This window comes from Neolamprologus multifasciatus, chromosome 17 (genome assembly GCF_963576455.1).
Source record: "Neolamprologus multifasciatus chromosome 17, fNeoMul1.2, whole genome shotgun sequence".
Taxonomy (NCBI): Eukaryota; Metazoa; Chordata; class Actinopteri; order Cichliformes; family Cichlidae; genus Neolamprologus; species Neolamprologus multifasciatus.
This window is the reverse complement of record NC_140455.1, coordinates 15,558,509-15,575,779: the sequence shown is the minus strand read 5'-3', so window position 1 is coordinate 15,575,779 and position 17,271 is coordinate 15,558,509. Positions and strand designations below refer to the sequence as shown.

At 38.5% G+C, this 17,271-nt stretch overlaps 1 protein-coding gene across 2 annotated transcripts in view; it reads right to left on the bottom strand.

The window, feature by feature from the left end:
• Positions 1-2,571: 2,571 nt before the first annotated feature.
• LOC146499143 (ephrin-A2-like) overlaps positions 2,572-17,271 on the bottom strand; it is a 59,049-nt gene continuing 44,349 nt past the window's right edge. The window contains exons 2-5 of one of the 2 annotated variants that reach the window (XR_014870306.1): positions 16,912-17,204; positions 9,704-9,769; positions 7,391-8,213; positions 2,572-5,479 (exon numbers count right to left, since the gene is read on the bottom strand). Coding sequence is in view for 1 of the 2 variants with exons in the window: in XM_085138507.1 (XP_084994633.1) it covers positions 8,089-8,213; positions 9,704-9,769; positions 16,912-17,204 (484 nt within the window). In the remaining variant the exon portion in view is untranslated. Of the gene's footprint in view, positions 8,214-9,703; positions 9,770-16,911; positions 17,205-17,271 lie in introns of both variants that reach the window. The other variant, XM_085138507.1, reaches the window with a different exon arrangement.

Sequence of the window (17,271 nt, the reverse complement as noted above, 5' to 3'; positions counted from 1 at the left end):
GCTCTTTATCTAATCAGAAAAATACCTGTTTTACAACAGGATTTCATTTGCATTCAATATGAAAATATACAAGAACTTTTCTTATTACTTTTTTCTTAAAAGGAATAAAATATTCAGACACTCGAGTGTAGAAAAACATCTTTTTCTCAGACGCTGTAAACCAGATGACAGGGAGAGCTCACTCCCACTCACAAAAACCACAATCAGAACTAATTTCCTCTAGATTTCTTTCCTCCTCTCCATCACATTGTCTTATGCTACATACTGACTGAACTCAACAAAGAAATCAAATCTATTACTTACCAAGCAACAAGAGACCATTGCAATGCATGTAAAACAACAACAACAACAACAACAACAACAACAACAAACAGTTACAAACATCAGACAGATCACTTCTCAGTTCTACCAATAAATTCATAAACAGAAAGATGGGAAAAAAGTAAAATACAAAATTAAAAAACAACGTGTTGTTGATACAGACATTAGCATCTACATCTTCTTGTTTTGTTAGTTCTTCATTGGAGTACAAGTGGTTTGTCATCATCAGAATCTATCTCAATGTGTTCATTGGATATACTGCATTTCTCAACAAGTCCCTGCTTATTTACTTCCAAGGACACACTGTCCAGCCATCAGGAAAAAAAGGGGGATGGTATGGAGAGATGGGAAGAACAAAAAAAAAAAAACTACATCTAAAACCACACTGTGTCGCTGTTTATCAGTCATGAAAAATCCAGCACCAGTGAGGTAAAAGGCTATTTTTCTATTTCTTCATTTGTGTTTTGCACAGGACATTTTTTAAACAACAAAACATCACAGTTCAGAAAATAATAAAACACACTCCTCCCCTTTAACTGACCCTGACCCTAAAGATTTATCCATTAGACATATTTCACAAGTCTTTGGCAGAAACAAAAGGCCATTGACTAGAACAGTTAGAACTATAGATAGGCTTCCCTATCATTTTCTTCTTAACACTTATAATGTGAGAGACAAATCAGCCACGTTATTCCACTTTACTCTGTTCTATATAACTGATATCTTGATGCATGCTCAATCATCCAGGTAAAGAAATCCCAAAAAGTTGATTCTGTTCATCTGGACGTAGCGTTTTCAGTGAGAGAGAGAAATTTTTCGTCACTCATCCAAGTGACTTCTTCAGTGTCAGCTCACTGCAGGTTTCCCCAACCTTATAAACAGTACATTTGCATAATGACTGAAACTAGCACCACTGGTGAAGAATGGGCTGTGAGATCAGCTTTTGATAATTAATATGATCAAAGACCATCCATCATTGGCCGTGAGACCATGACTGACAAAGCATTTCTCCCTCTGAAAACGCTACATCCAGACGAACAAAATCAAGTTCTTGGGGTTTATAACTGAGAGCGTGATTACAGAGAACTTTTATTACATTATTGAAAAAGTATGAATTTCTGAACTAATTATGTTGTTAATTCAGATGAACACTTTTACAAAAGTGACTACTTACTATGAAATACAATAGTTAACACAATTTCACACCTGTGAAGGTATATTGTTTTATAGATACATGTAATAATTTGATTTGTCAGTTAGTGAAGCTACTTTAAATTACTTTACCTGTGACACAATGTTAGCTGTGAGTTCATGAAACTTCATAGAGTATATAAAAGGAGTACATATACTGTCAAGTCAAGTGTTGGTTTAAGTAATTATCATCTTGTTTTGTGAAACCAAAGTTATAGATTTGAATGAGAGATTGAGCTGAAGGGCACACAATAGTTCTACATGAGATCCCGTTTTCACTGGTAGTGACAAAGCATAACATGCTTTTTCTTTTGACTCTAAATTGGACTACAGTTTATTTGACAAACATAATGTGTTACTGAAGGCAACTTAAAGGTAGTGATTGACTAATAACCTAATTGGGAAAATATTTATTGAGACCATATACACATCTCATTTCTTTCGGTTAATGGCGTTACACCGTGCTAGCCATGAAAAAGAATGAAGGTTCAAGGCACTTCCACATTGGCCTCTGTTTTCATACATGGGAGCTTTGTAAACTTTTAATAAAGTCTACGCTTACCTCACGTTGTCTGCTTGCTTTCAGCAGCCATAGACAAAGGTCATGCTAAGTCAAACATACATTCAAGTGACCTCAAGATTATAAGAATCAGAAACTGTACAGACAAAGGTCTAAACCCAACCCTAACAAAATCCTAACAATGTATGTCAGCATTTGTCTGTGTAAGTGTGTAAGATGCTGTACTAAAAACAACACAAGTATTCTAACAAGATATAATTCCTTAGGTCCTATTGATCTCACTATTCAAACTTTGTTGCTGAAAAACATACTTTAAAGGCTTTTGTGGGATAATCATCTACTTGTACAATATCTCGTGCAACTTTATGCAAAATATATAAGATATACAAGACAAGAAAAAACAAAAATCTAATGTACATAAGTATTTGGTGAATACTTTGTTGAATCACTTTTGGCAGCAATTACAGCCTCAGGGTTTTTTTTTGTATGATGCTCCAAGCTTGACATACCTACTTACAATTTCTCCCATGCTTCTTTGCTGAACCTTTCAAGCTTCATCAGGTTGGATGTGGAGAACTGGTGAACAGCCATTGTCAGAACCTTTCAGATATTCAGTCAGCTTCAAGTCTAGCCTCTGGTTCAGGACATTCACAAATTGGTCCCAAAGCCACTCCCACTCCTTTGTTATCTGGGCTGTGTGCTTAGAGTCTTGATCCTTTAGGTTCAAAGTGCTCTAAAGCAGGTTATCATCAAAGATTTCCATGTAGATTCCTGTATTAATCTTTCCCTTAACCCTAAACTAGGCCTTACAGTTTTCCACCCTGACTCCTGCTGGCAAAAAACATCCTGACAGCATGATGCTTCCACCACCATGCTTCACTGTAGTAATTATATTGGCCAGGTGATGAGCAGTTCCAGGGTTACATAAGACATGACACTTTTCATTCAAGCCAAAGATTTCAATCTTTGTTTCATCAGAGCAGAGAATTTTGTTTCTCATGCTCTGAGAGTTACCTGGATAGTGCCTTTTGGCAATAATACTGTTCAGATTGGCTGAGCAGCCAGCTCTGGGAAGAGTCCCGGTGACCTTCAGTGCTGCAGAATTTTTTCTGTACCCTTCCCTGATGTGTTTGTCAATACAATCCTGTCTCGGAGATCTACAGACAATTCTTTGGACTTCATGGCTTAGCCTGGTTTGTCTATTAGTTCACAGTGCATATCAGTTTACATTCACTGAAAACTATGGGGCTATATGCAAGTATGTATGTAAATAAACTACCAGTCAAAAGTTTAGACACATCTTCACATTTAATGTTTTTTCTTTATCATGTTTATTTACTTTGTAGATTCTCACTGAAGGCAACAAAACTATCAGTGAACACATATGAAATTATGTAGTAAACAAAAAAGTGTGAAATAACTCAAAACATGTTTTATATTTTAGATTCTTAAAAATAGCCACTCTTCATGAGGAAGTCACCTGAAATGGTTTTCCAACAGTCTCACAGAGATGCTGAGCACTTGTTGGCCCCTTTGCCTTCACTCTGCGGTCCATTTCATCACAAACCATCTCAACTGCGTTTAGGTCAGGTGACTGCGGAGGCCAGCACTCCATCACTCTCCTTCTTGGTCAGATAGGCCTCACACAGCCTGGAGGTGTGTTTAGGGTCATTGTCATGTTGAAAAATAAATGATGGTCCAACTAAACAAAAACTGGATGGGATGGGATGTCGCTGGAGGATGCTGTGGTAGCCATACTGGTTCAGTGTGCCTTCAATTTTGAATAAATCCTCAACCAGCAAAGCACTCCTACACCACCACACCTCCTCCTCCATGCTTCATGGTGGGAACCATGCATGTAGAGACCGTCTGTTCACCTTTTCTGCATTGCACAAAGACAGGAAGGGTGGAACCAAACATCTCAAATTTGGACTCATCAGACCAAAGCAGAGATTTTCACTGGTCTAATGTCCATTCCTTGTATTGGCCCAAACAAATCTCTTTTGCTTGGTGCTTTTCCTTTGTAGTGGTTTCTTAGCAGCTATTTGACCATAAAGTGCAAATAGCAGATTCATGCAGTCTCCTCTGAACAGTTGATGAAGAGATGTGTCTGGTATTCGAACTCTGTGTGGCATTTATCTGGGCTCTAATCTGAGGTGCTGTTAACTTGTGATTTTTGAAGCTGGTGACTCGGATATATTTATCCTCTGCAGCAGAGGTGACTCTTTGTCTTCCTTTCCTGAGGCGGTCCTCATGTGAGGCAGTTTCATCATAGTGCTTGATGGTTTTTGTGACTGCACTTGGGAACACATTCAAAGTTTACAAAATTTTCCAGACTGACGGACTGTCAGTTCTTAAAGTAATGATGAACTGTTGTTTCTCTTTACTTATTTGATTAGTCCTTGCCATAATATGAATTCTAACAGTTGTCAAATTAGGGCTGTCAGCTCTGTGCCAACCTGACTTCTGCACAACACAACTGATGGTCCATTTCATTTCAACCATTTCAGGTCATTGCAGCCCTGTCAGCAAAGCAAATGGTAGCTACTTTCAGAATTCTAAAACATAAGATATGTATAAAGTTATTTATCCTTTTTTTTGTTGCTGCATAATTCCATATAGCTTGACTCATATAATAGATGTCTTCAGTATGTGTTTGCAAAAATAAAGAAAAAACATTAAATGACAAGGTGTGTCCAAACTTTTGACTGGTAGTGTATATATGTCTTTAATAAATTTGTTGTAATATATTGTAAGGTAAAGACCCCAGAATAACAATAACCAACCCCAGAATAAACCCAACAATCAGTCAACCGCCTATGAGCAAGCACCTGGGAACTACAAACAAGCCCACAGTCTGAGAGTGAAGTGCTCTGCTGGGGTGATACAGTCCTGTAAAGCTCTTTAAAATAAAATGGGGCCTAATTATACAAGACCATGTATGTGATGAGAAGGATTTTAAATTTGATTCTGGATTTAACAGGGAGCCAATGAAGAGCAGCAAGTATGGGCGAAATATCCTCTCTTTCTAGTCCCTGTCAGTACTCTTGCTGTAGCATTTTGGATCAACTAAAAGCTCCTCAGGGAGTTTTAAGGAAATGCTGATAATAACGAATTACGGTAGTCCAGCACAGAAGTGATAAACGTGACTTTCAGCATTACTCTGAGAAAGGATGTTTCTAATTTTAGATATGTACCACTAGTCTAGTAATTTCTTGAGCATTTTATTTTGGAAATGTTCCATACTGTACCTGCAGTTGTACATTTTAACACAGAAATTAAAATGTGTAAATCTGTTACATAATATGTTTAATTTTGTTACCAACAAGTGCAGAAACCAACAGCTGCCTAGAACAGTAGAAAAAACATACAATAACATTTTGGTTGATTTGGTAACTGTTATTTTGCTCATATGCGTTCCTGAAAATGAGTCCCTATCAAACGTTACTTCACAGTAAGATTTCATAATAAATGTACACTTTTTTTGAAAGATAAAACTAAGTTACAGTTACGTAAAGTTATGGCAGAAAGCTGCCCCTCCCTGTATCTAGCTTTTGCAAGACTGCTCTTCTACTGTAAAGGGATTCTGTCTTCCCTGCTGTCACATAGTGCTGCTCGCAGGGAAGGTAAAATTGCGTACTGTCCCAACAAAAAAAATGTAATTGCATTAAATATAACAAGCCAATACTTCATAGTGTAGTTATCAACACTTAAACAATTTCTTTTACAGTTTGTAGTTAGTAATTATCTGGGTCATTGTTGCAAATACACTAATAATTTACAGCTAAGTTAATAGCTTGGTTTTTGGGAGTTTACTGGGAAAATAAGGGGCCTGTCGTTAACCTGTATAATCCCTAAATACCATGAGTTTAATTACAGATGAAAGTATTCATTTAAATAATTGTCACATTGTTTCGCAGCTATCGCAAAAGAAAGTTACCTATATTGGCAAGATTTTTATCCAGTGTCTTGTCTAAAATCTTTCAATTATCAACTTTAGCTTGAAACCACTTGCACAGCAAGATATTAAGATATTTAGTGCCAGGAACTTTATTCTTTTGATCTCTACACATGGTTTTCAGTGGAAGAAACCTTGCAACACAAGTGACTTCTTCAGTCTGCGCTAACTGTAGGCTTCCCCAACCTTTAAACAGTGCAGTTACATGACAAAAACACCACCATTAATATGCAAACTGCCATTACCACTGATCAAAGCAGACGAGTACTACCACAGAGTTGGGAAATTGCTGCAATCACTGCGTTTTAATATGGTGAAAGACATACTCTTATGCCCCCTCCTTGGTTCAGCAATGGTTGTTTCGTTTTTGGTGTATTATGTTTTAGAGTTTGATTTCACAATGGTGAAAATAAATAAATAAATAAAGAAGAAGAAAAGCTGTCCAATCCTAACAAACACCAGTTCATCAGTGGTTTTTGTTTGGTCAGCATGTTGCCAGCTTTGACAAATGCTCCACTGGGGCAACCACATTTAATTCAATTCAGTTATATTTTATTTCATAGCACCAAATCACAAAAAACAAATCTATGCAGGGTCTCTTTGTTATGATGTTCTTCAGCTTCCCTGGCCACTGTGTGTATGGGAAAATGTTTGCTCTGTTGTACTGTCCTGATGACACCCACATTGTGGTCATGTGGATAAACAAAGTCAAACTTGTACTACTGATCGGTATGCATGGGTATGAATTAGTAATTTCACAGTCTGACAATGATTGCCTGTAATGTTTTTATATCTAGACTGATGAACTTGATGTGTTTGTCCACCAGATTGTCATTTATATCTGGACCAAAGGCTCAATGGTGTTCCAAGATAGGATATCAGAGCTTTTCTCCATTTCATTCATGTAAAAGTTAGGCACAATAGGCAAAACCCAGGAACCGATAGCTTCTAGATGAGAACAGCATGAATAGTCACAGATGAGACAGCAGAAGTCTGAGCTACTTGCTGCATGGTGGAAACGGACAGATGTATGCTAAATTCACACCAAGCACTTTGACTATTGGGTGATGAATGTATCTGACAGACAACTCTCTCAAGCAGGGAAAGCCATTCTTAAGAAAGAGTTGAGCTTTCACGGCAAGACAAATCCAGCTAGTGAAACTAATAACAGGGATAAAATATGCATCGTGAAACAATTTTTGTGGTTGGCAACTTCAGATGAAAGTTGCAGCCTGCCTCAGAAATGCAAAGCCCCCAACATCCAATACAAGCATGAAGAAGAGGAAGACACACGTGTTATGCTGTAAAGACAGAATCACCATTGTGGCAACAAGGGTAGGTGCACAGTTTCATTAAACTAGACAGACTAGGATGAGCACATCCTGGACAAAGAGGAAGACTTGAGCAGGTAGTCAAGGACATTGAAAAGTGAAAAGTGAGCGACCATTGCTCAACTGAGGAAGAGACCTAAGAGCACATCTTTCACCATCTTGTATTGCTCTCTTTGCAGCCTTTTCCTAGCTAGTTGTGATTGATACTTATGCCACTGATCAATGGTTGATTGTGAAACTGAGGTCATGGCTCATTGTAAGGCAATATTGCTAGTTTTGGTCATTATGACCTTGTATTTACTTGGACTATTGACCATGCACCAGGACAAGATCTCTAGTGTCTTAAGCAGGATATAAATCTCAGTCAATGTCTAAAACTCAGGAAGCGGCTGTTGGATGTAAATACAATAAATCACCCTCACAGTTTTAAAAATAAAGCATTATGCACCAATATTCAGAGATGGAACCTGGAAATGTTAACACGAGATCCTTTAAAGTCTTGACTTGTGGATCTGTAACACAATTTTATATGACAGCTTGACAGAAACATTAAAAGAAGAGCAGGGATGATCCCAGAAATTCCACACAGAGTTGATATGCAGCCTCAAGCTCCCCCCACCACTGTTCTTGCCTCCTCTGATGGTTAGAGCCTTTGAGTATTATTGAGGTAAAGGCCAAAGTTCAGTAAGAGGAAGCTACATTAGTGTCCTTCATCAAGTTTTTTCAGAGTGGTAGCGGTGGTGGGGCGGTGCTTGGTCTGAAAGCTGCTATGAGTAGGAGATGAGGAGTATGAGAAGGAGGGTGAGCAACATGGTAGACGGCAAAGCAAGGCTGCAGCCACCGGTGGTATCGTCAGTCAGGAAAGGCTCCGCAGAGTCGTACACCGAATCATCTGAAAATTAGTTAACATCAGAACAACATTAATTAATATGAGCTGCAAGTAAACATATCACAAATTTTTTTAATGTATTCACAGACCTCCATCCATCCAATTTTTGTACATCAGGGTGGGGACGGGGCCAGTCCAGTCTAGCTGTTTTACAATTACTCTTTCAATCATTTTTAAATAAAAGAAATGTTAGAGATTAGCCTATAATTAGCTTAGAGAAGCTAGGTGAAGTGATAGCTTTTTAGGTAAGGGGTTAATTGCCCATTGATAGCAAAAGGCTGATTATATTTACGATCAAAGCCTGAATTAGGGCGTCTTTGAGTGGTTTTGTAGGACTGGAGTGTAATAGACACACTGATTGTTTGGATAAAGTAAATACTGAAAAAAATAAATCAGTAGTTTTGAAAGTTTCTGTATATAATAATATATATATATGAGATGGTCCTGATTTTTTTCTCTAATAATTACATTTTTTGTGAAGAAATTCATAAAGTCATTACTAGTTCAGATCAAAGGAATGTTTGGCTCATCAGAGCTCTCACTTTGAAGAGAAACCCGGGGCTCTTATCTGTTTTCCACTGATGAATGGTAAGATGTTGTAGTTTTATGGAGGGCATTTTCAAAAACAGAGAAATAAATGCTTTTTCCAAATCAAGATTTTCCTAATTAGTGAGATGGCCTTTCCTCTCCACCTTACAGATCATTTGCTTTAAGATGCACATTTGAGTTATACCAGGTAGTTAAGCACTTCCTTGTTTGGTTTCGGCTCTATTTGCCTTGTTGTTGGAAGAGTATCACTTTCTGTTCCTGTTACAAGGCACAGTGCTGTTTTTGTGTAGCTTATCTGTGTAGCCAATTTGATTAAAAACTTATACATAAGGTCTTATTTCATAGTGTAATCTTCATATGCAATATCCAAAGTGCTCACTCTATTGATTCACTCACTAATTATATTGACAGTATTTACTCCCTGTGCCTCTTCAGCTGTCCCTCCTGCACTTTCCTGCTCATTATGTCAGATATTTCGTTACTTCTCTGCCTCCTTTAGTGACAATGATACTTGTAATAAATGTAGCCTGTTTGCAGCTCTGGAGGCCAGGATCAATAAGTTGGAGAGCAGGCTTTGCACCCTTGAAAAACCCGTAGCTAGCCAGGCCCCTGTAGCTGGTCCAGTCCGATGTAGCGTAGCCCCTGTTACCCCCCTCCCCCCCACAATTTCAGAATTTAAAGCACTTTAAATTGTTTCACATCTTGAGCTTTAGAGGAAAGAATAGCAGCTTAGTGAGTTTGTGTACATGTTGCATTTTAAATATGAAACTTGAGTTCGGTTAATATTCCACTGAGTTCAAGTAGCACTTCAGTAATATTTTCTAATAACTCAATGGTGTGTTGTGATTGTAATCGAGAAATCTCTTTACTTTCATAGTCAAATCAGGGAGAAGAGGTGTAAAATTATACAAAAATATGAAATAGAAAAAAGGAAAGAAACTTACTTGTTGGCTTGACGTAGATTTTTAGCTTCAGACAAGGCTTCCTACCCAAGTTTGGATGCGGTGATGCTACAAAGGAAACAAAGGCCATAGAAAATCATGGAGAATTTATGGTCATGAGGTAAACTACAAACATTTTACCCCAGATTTGATTAGTAAGAAGACTGCTCCAAATCCCCCAGGGGCTTCTCCAGTCATAGGTCATGAAAAGGTTTTTGGTCAATCTCGATGTGCAGATTCTAAATACTTTTGATATTTTAAATTTGAAGTACTTGTTTCCAAAGGAAACTGCTTTGTTTAGATGTTTATTTGCAAACCTCTCATGCTGAATTCTCCAGTGACAACAGAGAAAAGGTTTTCTTAAGATGACCTTTCCATGATATTCTGGTTGCAAGTGTTGCAGCACTGCAGAGCAGAGCACCACCATTCCAGAGTATATTAATTCCTTTTTAAAGCTTTTCTGTTGTCATTCTGGGTTTTATTTGTAAAAATTGTTCTCGTCTGCAGGCTTTATTTAAGTGGAAAACTTCCACAACAAAATGGCGCTGTGAGCAGGGTGGTCCGTGTGGTCGCTGAACAACGGTTCCGTGGACGGGCTGATCACCCCTGAGGGAAAAGGTACCTTTGTCCTACCAGCTGTTGAAGCAAAGGAAATGGAGGAGTCACGGAGCCGTGTGTTTCAGTCACCACCGAGATCATTGATTTTGAGGGGACCTCCTGCAGATGGGTGAGTTGTAGCTAACTTTGTATACAGTCATGGAGAGTTTTTTGTCTGGCCGAGGGGGGGAACGCTGGCCGACCCCGGAGTTCGAGTCTCCGGGAGGAAAAACCTGGTGGTTTGAGGCCCCAGGCTTGTGTTGGGTACGGTCCATCACAAGGACATTGGCTCGAGCGCGCTGTTGGGGAGAAGCCGGCCCAGACCTGTGTTCGGTCCAAGTACGTCACAGGGACAGCGGTTCGGGTACACTGTCGGAATCCATTTCTGTGTACTATAGTGCACGGAGTGGCGGTGTTCGTTCCTTGGTCCGTAGAAGGCAAGGACCTCACGGGGGACGCCTCGTGTAGTAAAATGGGATCTAGATCCAGTAGATCGGCAGACGTTCCACCAAGCGGCCAGAGACAAAACTCAATACATGACTGTATGGTAAGAATTGAGTAAATGTGTAGTGTGTAAGAATGTTAGCTACCGCTCACCGCTCGTCTGCAGGCTTTATTTAAGTGGAAAACTTCCACAACAGATTGTTGAGCTATTTTTCAAAGTCCTTGTGTGGATTATTTATCTGCATTGTTGTAACCCTGGCCAGTAGTGGAAATTGTATTGTAATGTTGAATATGGAAACGTCATAGAGCTAATAGTGTGTGTGTGGTGTAGTGTGACAACAACCTTTCCATGGAGGGATTTTGCTTTTTTCAATCTGAAAACTAAACTTTTTTTTACTGGTATGTCGGCTGGTTATTGAGCAACATGAAACATACGTAAGGCTCCAGTTAGCTAATGTTAGCTAACATCAAATGCTGTCATAATCAAATTATTTATAATCAAATATAATGTCAGTTAAGATTGTTTGTATAGTTTCAAACCTAAATTAACAGACCATTACAAACTTTCACCAATGTCTGTAGTAAGTGGTAGTGGGAAAAAACTAGCTTGTTGACATTGGTCTGCTGCCACAACATAAAGGCAATTTATTTTTAGGTAAGGTCATATGTTTAGGATATTTACTTTGCTACAGAAAGTATTTTTATTACTATTAGTGTGGCTGCACTGTTGGAAGTGTGTCAGCAGTAACATTACTAGCATGTTGCCTCAGCCACTACAAAGTAGAGGTGGGCAGATCAATCCAAATATTGATAGTATCGACACCAACACTGGCAATTAAGAATAACCCCACTGTATCTCTAGACTCTGAGACATCCATCTTATCCAGCTAAAGGAAATGTTGGCCTAGATTGTTACATGTTCCTGAGCTTTTGTTTAATGAAGAGCTAAAATGCAGACTTTGCTTGGGCCGAGACTCACTTTACTACTTTGACATGTAACATTTTAGTAATTTTACTATTGTAAATTCACTGTTGCATCTTATCTTGCTTGAGATCAGTAGTATGCTTTTAGTACTGTTATCTTACAGTTCTATTAATTGTGTCATATGCTTACTGTGTTAAATGTAACTCCAGTTTTTAAATTGTGCAATACTGAGAAAATACAGATAATTAAAGAAGTATGTTTTAGTTTATTTAGTGTTTAGAACTGATATTTTAGATATGTTTAGTTAAAGTATAAGAATGTACAAAATGCATTTATCATTGGTAGATGTCTGTTTGTGGACCAACAAATATTTGTAATAGTATTTTGAGATTACCAAGACAAATTCATTTATTTCAAACATGTTCAAACAGCGGTTTAACAGATAATACATTTAATAAATATTAAAATGAAATAATTATACCTAAAAACACTCAACATAAAAAATGCACTGTTGTGCAATATTAACATGAGATAACTGTAAAGATTTCACGATAATGAAAAATAACATAAAAATCATGTTATGTTATCAGCTGTAAAGTTATAAAACAAAGTTAATGTTGACTAAATATTTTATTTACTTTATTTTGTGCAACTGATCTGCATATTTCTTTAATTTTAATCCAACAGGTTATTTTTTTAATATACAGCCTAGAAGTTTATGCTCTTGTTTAAGTTTCTATTGCTTCATTAATCTGCCCCAATACTACAGGGTTCTATAGTATTAAAAGTTACTTTTTGAAATATGATTTTTCTATTAATAAAACAAATGATTTCAGCCAGTAAGTGAGCATTGCACACATATGAATGCACGTTTCCAAGCTAGCAGTAGCTGTTAAATTACCACTCCACAATCTTGTTACAAATATAGCTTCTGCCTCAAACTAATATGGCAGTTAGTCAACTGCACTTGAGTTTCAGGGTATAAACTGATAGCTGCTCAGTCTTCTTCAGCATTTTTGTATAGTCAGCAGCATGTGAGTTTAGACTCTTTTGGGGGGCTGCTCAAGCACTCCTGAATTTTATCACAGCACTCTTACAAATAACTGCAGTAGCTGCAGTAGTACTAATGCATTTTAGTAAAATGTTCAAACATTGTCTTCTAATCGCCTAAATAAAAATCATAGAGAGGAATCAAGAGGTAATTTTATGACACAAATCAGTAATTCTGATTTAAAACACTTTAACGTAAACATAGAAAACAAGCAGACTGCTCTGATAATGCAGGGACGTGGCTGTGACTTGCAAAATGTCTGCTTATTTTTATTTGTTCTTTAAATAGTGTCAACAATGTTAACAAATGTAGCCTAAATCACTAGAGATTATTAGCTAAATTTAGTTTTCTGAGCCATTAGTCTGCTGGCATATCTCTAATTGCAAGTAAAGGAGCTACTTTATATTTTTTCAGTTTGTTAAACATTTCAATTTCTATTCTGGTAAAATTGGGCTTCAGTGTTTATTAAACAATTCAAAAATAGGACAAGATGGTAATAATACCATAAACTCTGAAGTTTTTCTGCACAAGATTACTGTTCAGTGAGTCGCCAGCAGGTATTAGGGACACATCATCTGTTGTGATCTTTAGCATCACCGTTCCAGTACAGCTCCAGTTCCAAGTAACAAGTCGAAAGGATGTTACCTGTCAATGTCCGGCAGCAGTCTGTATTAATTTCAAATATTGCTATAAATTGATCTGAATTAGTTTGTGCCTTCTATAGGTTTGTAAATTCTGTATCACTGTTACATTTAACATTTGCATCTAAGCACACAGTCTGAGAGAGGAGGACAGAGAGGGAGAGAGCAGGATGAAGACAGCACGTAGAAAAGGTCAGTAAACAGCTCCAGCTCAGTCAGATTAATGGACAGCGTTTGTGAACAGCAGTTTTCAGATCTTGCCACAGATTCTTGATTGGATTTAGATCTGGACTTTGGGGCATTCTAACACATGGATATGTTTTGTTTTAAACCATTCCATTGTTGCCCTGGCTTTATGTTTAGGGTCGTTGTCCTGCTGGAAGGTGAACCTCCGCCCCAGTCTCAAGTCTTTTGCAGACTCCAAGAGGTTTTTTTTTTTCCCCCCAAGATTGCCCTGTATTTGGCTCCATCCATCTTCCCATCAACTCTGACCAGCTTCCCTGTCCCTGCTGAAGAGAAGTACCCCCAGAGCATGATGCTGCCACCACCATATTTGACAGTGGGGATGGTGTGTTCAGAGTGATGTGCAGTGTTAGTTTTCTGCCACACATAGCGTTTTGCATTTTGGCCAAAAAGTTCCATTTTGGTCTCATCTGACCAAAGCACCTTCTTCCACATGTTTGCTGGGTCCCCCACATGGCTTTTGGCAAACTGCAAATGGGACTTCTTATGGTTTTCTGTTAACAATGGCTTTCTTCTTGCCACTCTTCCATAAAGGCCAACTTTGTGCAGTGCACGACTAATAGTTGTCCTATGGACAGATTCCCCCATCTGAGCTGTAGATCTCTGCAGCTCGTCCAGAGTCACCATGGGCCTCTTGGCTGCATTTCTGATCAGCGCTCTCCTTGTTCGGCGTGTGAGTTTAGCTGGACGGCCTTGTCTTGATAGGTTTACAGTTGTGCCATACTCCTTCCATTTCTGAATGATCGCTTGAACAGTGCTCCGTGGGATGTTCAAGGCTTGGGAAATCTTTTTGTAGCCTAAGCCTGCTTTAAATTTCTTAATAACTTTATCCCTGACCTGTCTGGTGTGTTCTTTGGACTTCATGGTGTTGTTGCTCCCAATATTCTCTTAGACAACCTGTGAGGCCATCACAGAGCAGCTGTATTTGTACTGACATTAGATTACACACAGGTGCACTCTATTTAGTCATTAGCACTCATCAGGCAATGTCTATGGGCAACTGACTGCACTCAGACCAAAGGGGGGTGAATAATTACGCACACCCCACTTTGCAGTTATTTATTTGCAAAAAATGTTTGGAATCATGTATGATTTTTGTTCCACTTCTCATGTGTACACCACTTTGTATCGGTTTTTCACGTGGAATTCCAATAAAATTGATTGATTCATGTTTGTGGCTGTAATGTGACAAAATGTGGGAAAGTTCAAGGGGGCCGAATACTTTTGCAAGCCACTGTGCATTGATATGAATAGTGTCACTCTAAACATGACGTAAACAGGATAGTTGCAACTGCATTGATGTCACAGACTGCAAATCTATTCTCAATTTGTGAATTTTGGGATACATGGTAATGCTCTGTACAGAGTTTGCACATTAAAAGGAGTATTTGTATGAATTAAAAGCAGCTCTCTTACCAGTTTGCTTCTTGTCAAGGTGTATGGAGTGGCAGTGTGATTTTTCACTATTGTAACTGAATAATGCTAATTTAAGTGCTTAATGATTTGTTCGATTGCTTCCAAACGATTAAAAGACTGAAAAAAATCTAAAAACTAAAAATTATTCATTATGAATTATTCGTAGACACTGCAATAGGTCAGTAAGTCTAGTATTTGACTTTATTTTAAATAACAAAAAATGCTTCTGTTGTTTAAGTTTTTGGCTTACTTTTAATTCACTTTAATAATATTGCACAATCTTTGTGTTCCTTTGGGGTTGGTTAAAATCTCAAAGGGTCCTCTATGAAGGGCAAACTCAGATATCAAAACATTTTGTAAGAATTGAGCCGAAATTCCATTACCATCTACTCCAGTGGTTCGCAAACTTTTCTTGCTGGGCCCCCCTTTGTTTTACAAGAAAAATGTTCGTGCCCACCCCCCCTTTAACCACACACATCCATATTTTACTCCATTGAGGTTTATTTCACACCTCAAACATTTAGTAAATAATTAAGCAAATCCAAGTAATCTGCAATAAATTACAGGTAGTAATAAAATAAACTACTAACTCTTTTACGTTATGTGCACACCTACACGGGTATTTTTGAAAACGCAGCTGTTTCTATGCGTTTGAACCTTTCGTCCACACGTAAATGGCGTTTCGAATCACCGTAAACTGAGATTTTTTGCGTTTACGTGTGGATGAGGTATACAGAGTTCGTCACGCAACGTCAAAGGTATGTGCCTCTTTTTTTCATGTTACGCTGTGTGCCATGTTATTGTTTACATGAGATGAATTGCAGAATGGCAGATAGAGACAAAATACTGTTAATCTGACTGTCTTCAGTTTTTACATGCTTACATAGACACACGCAGTTACTGTCCCTCCATTTAGAAAGGCATCACGGTGTGATTATTTTACGTGTAGTGATTTTTTTCCTGTGTAATAATATTCAACATTGCAATCAAATCAAAAAATGCCTCTCTGTGCAAAATGGGTTCAAAAACATAAACAACTGTGGGATACTGTTTGTCCGTGATTTAGACAGGGGGAACAAATTGTAGCAGGATGAGCCTGATATTATTTGTATCCCACTGTAACTTTACTGTATAAAGAGCTAACATCTCCAAAATGTCAGGAGTAGTTAGTCAGTACAACAAGTGTTTGTGAACTAAAGATCAAGAATGTGGGATACTGTTTGTCTGTGATTTGGAGAGCCCAGCGCTGCTCCCGATGAAGGGGAAACCAGTTCTGCAGGGGAGACCTACCTCGGCACTTGTGCAGGTGAAGCCAAAGGGAAGATATGCTTCACCATATTTTCTAGTCTTTGGCTTAGAATGAAGTTGGTTTGGAAACATATTCAGCGATGCTTCATCTCCTGCTTTGCATTTGTGTAGGCGCCCCGTGCAAGCAGTATCCAAGCGTTTTTTTCTTCCCCTTTTCATACCATGCCCCCCCTGCAATGGCTCTGCGCCCCCCCCCCCCCCCCCAGGGGGCGGGCCCCACACTTTGGGGAGCTCTGATCTACTCAGTGTAGCAACCAGTCTGTTACATGACTAAGACTGGATGTATGATTCTTTGTGTGACAGGAAGGAAAATCTGTGTCTACATTAATATTTTTGAGAGTTGCCTTTTCCCCCAAAGCTAACAGTTGATTCTTCCTGTCACTGATAGTAAATCATTCCCGCTGATCTGACCAGCAAAAATAATAATTCAGACTCCAAAATAGTTTCAAATTGGCAACTTCAAGCAGGAATCAATCTACCTCGCACAGTGAGCCTGACCCTAATAACACAGTAAGTAGTAATATAAGTAAGTAATATTCAGTTTAGCAATATAAAACAGACAGTATGTACACTGCTATGTACTCACAGATATAGTAGTACTCATGTCCTGGCCTGAACTCGAAGCCCAGGCTAAAGGGTGTAAAGAGCTGAAACTTCTCAGAGAACTTGAGTGGCCCATTGGGGCTCTGTGGTCTGTTACATTCCCAGCGTTTAAAACCTTTTCTGTGGTGGTCGCAGGACATGAATCCATCATAGTTCACCATGTACAACACATAATGCTCCATGTGCACGGCTGAATCCGCTGCCTCGTAGTGAGGACAGTAGATATCCAGGTAGTCATTGATTGCCACCTCCACTGTGTAATCACCCTGAAAAAACCTGAGGAAGAGAATACATTTGGTCATTTCTTTTTTATTTAAGAAGATAAGAACACAGAATCCAGAAT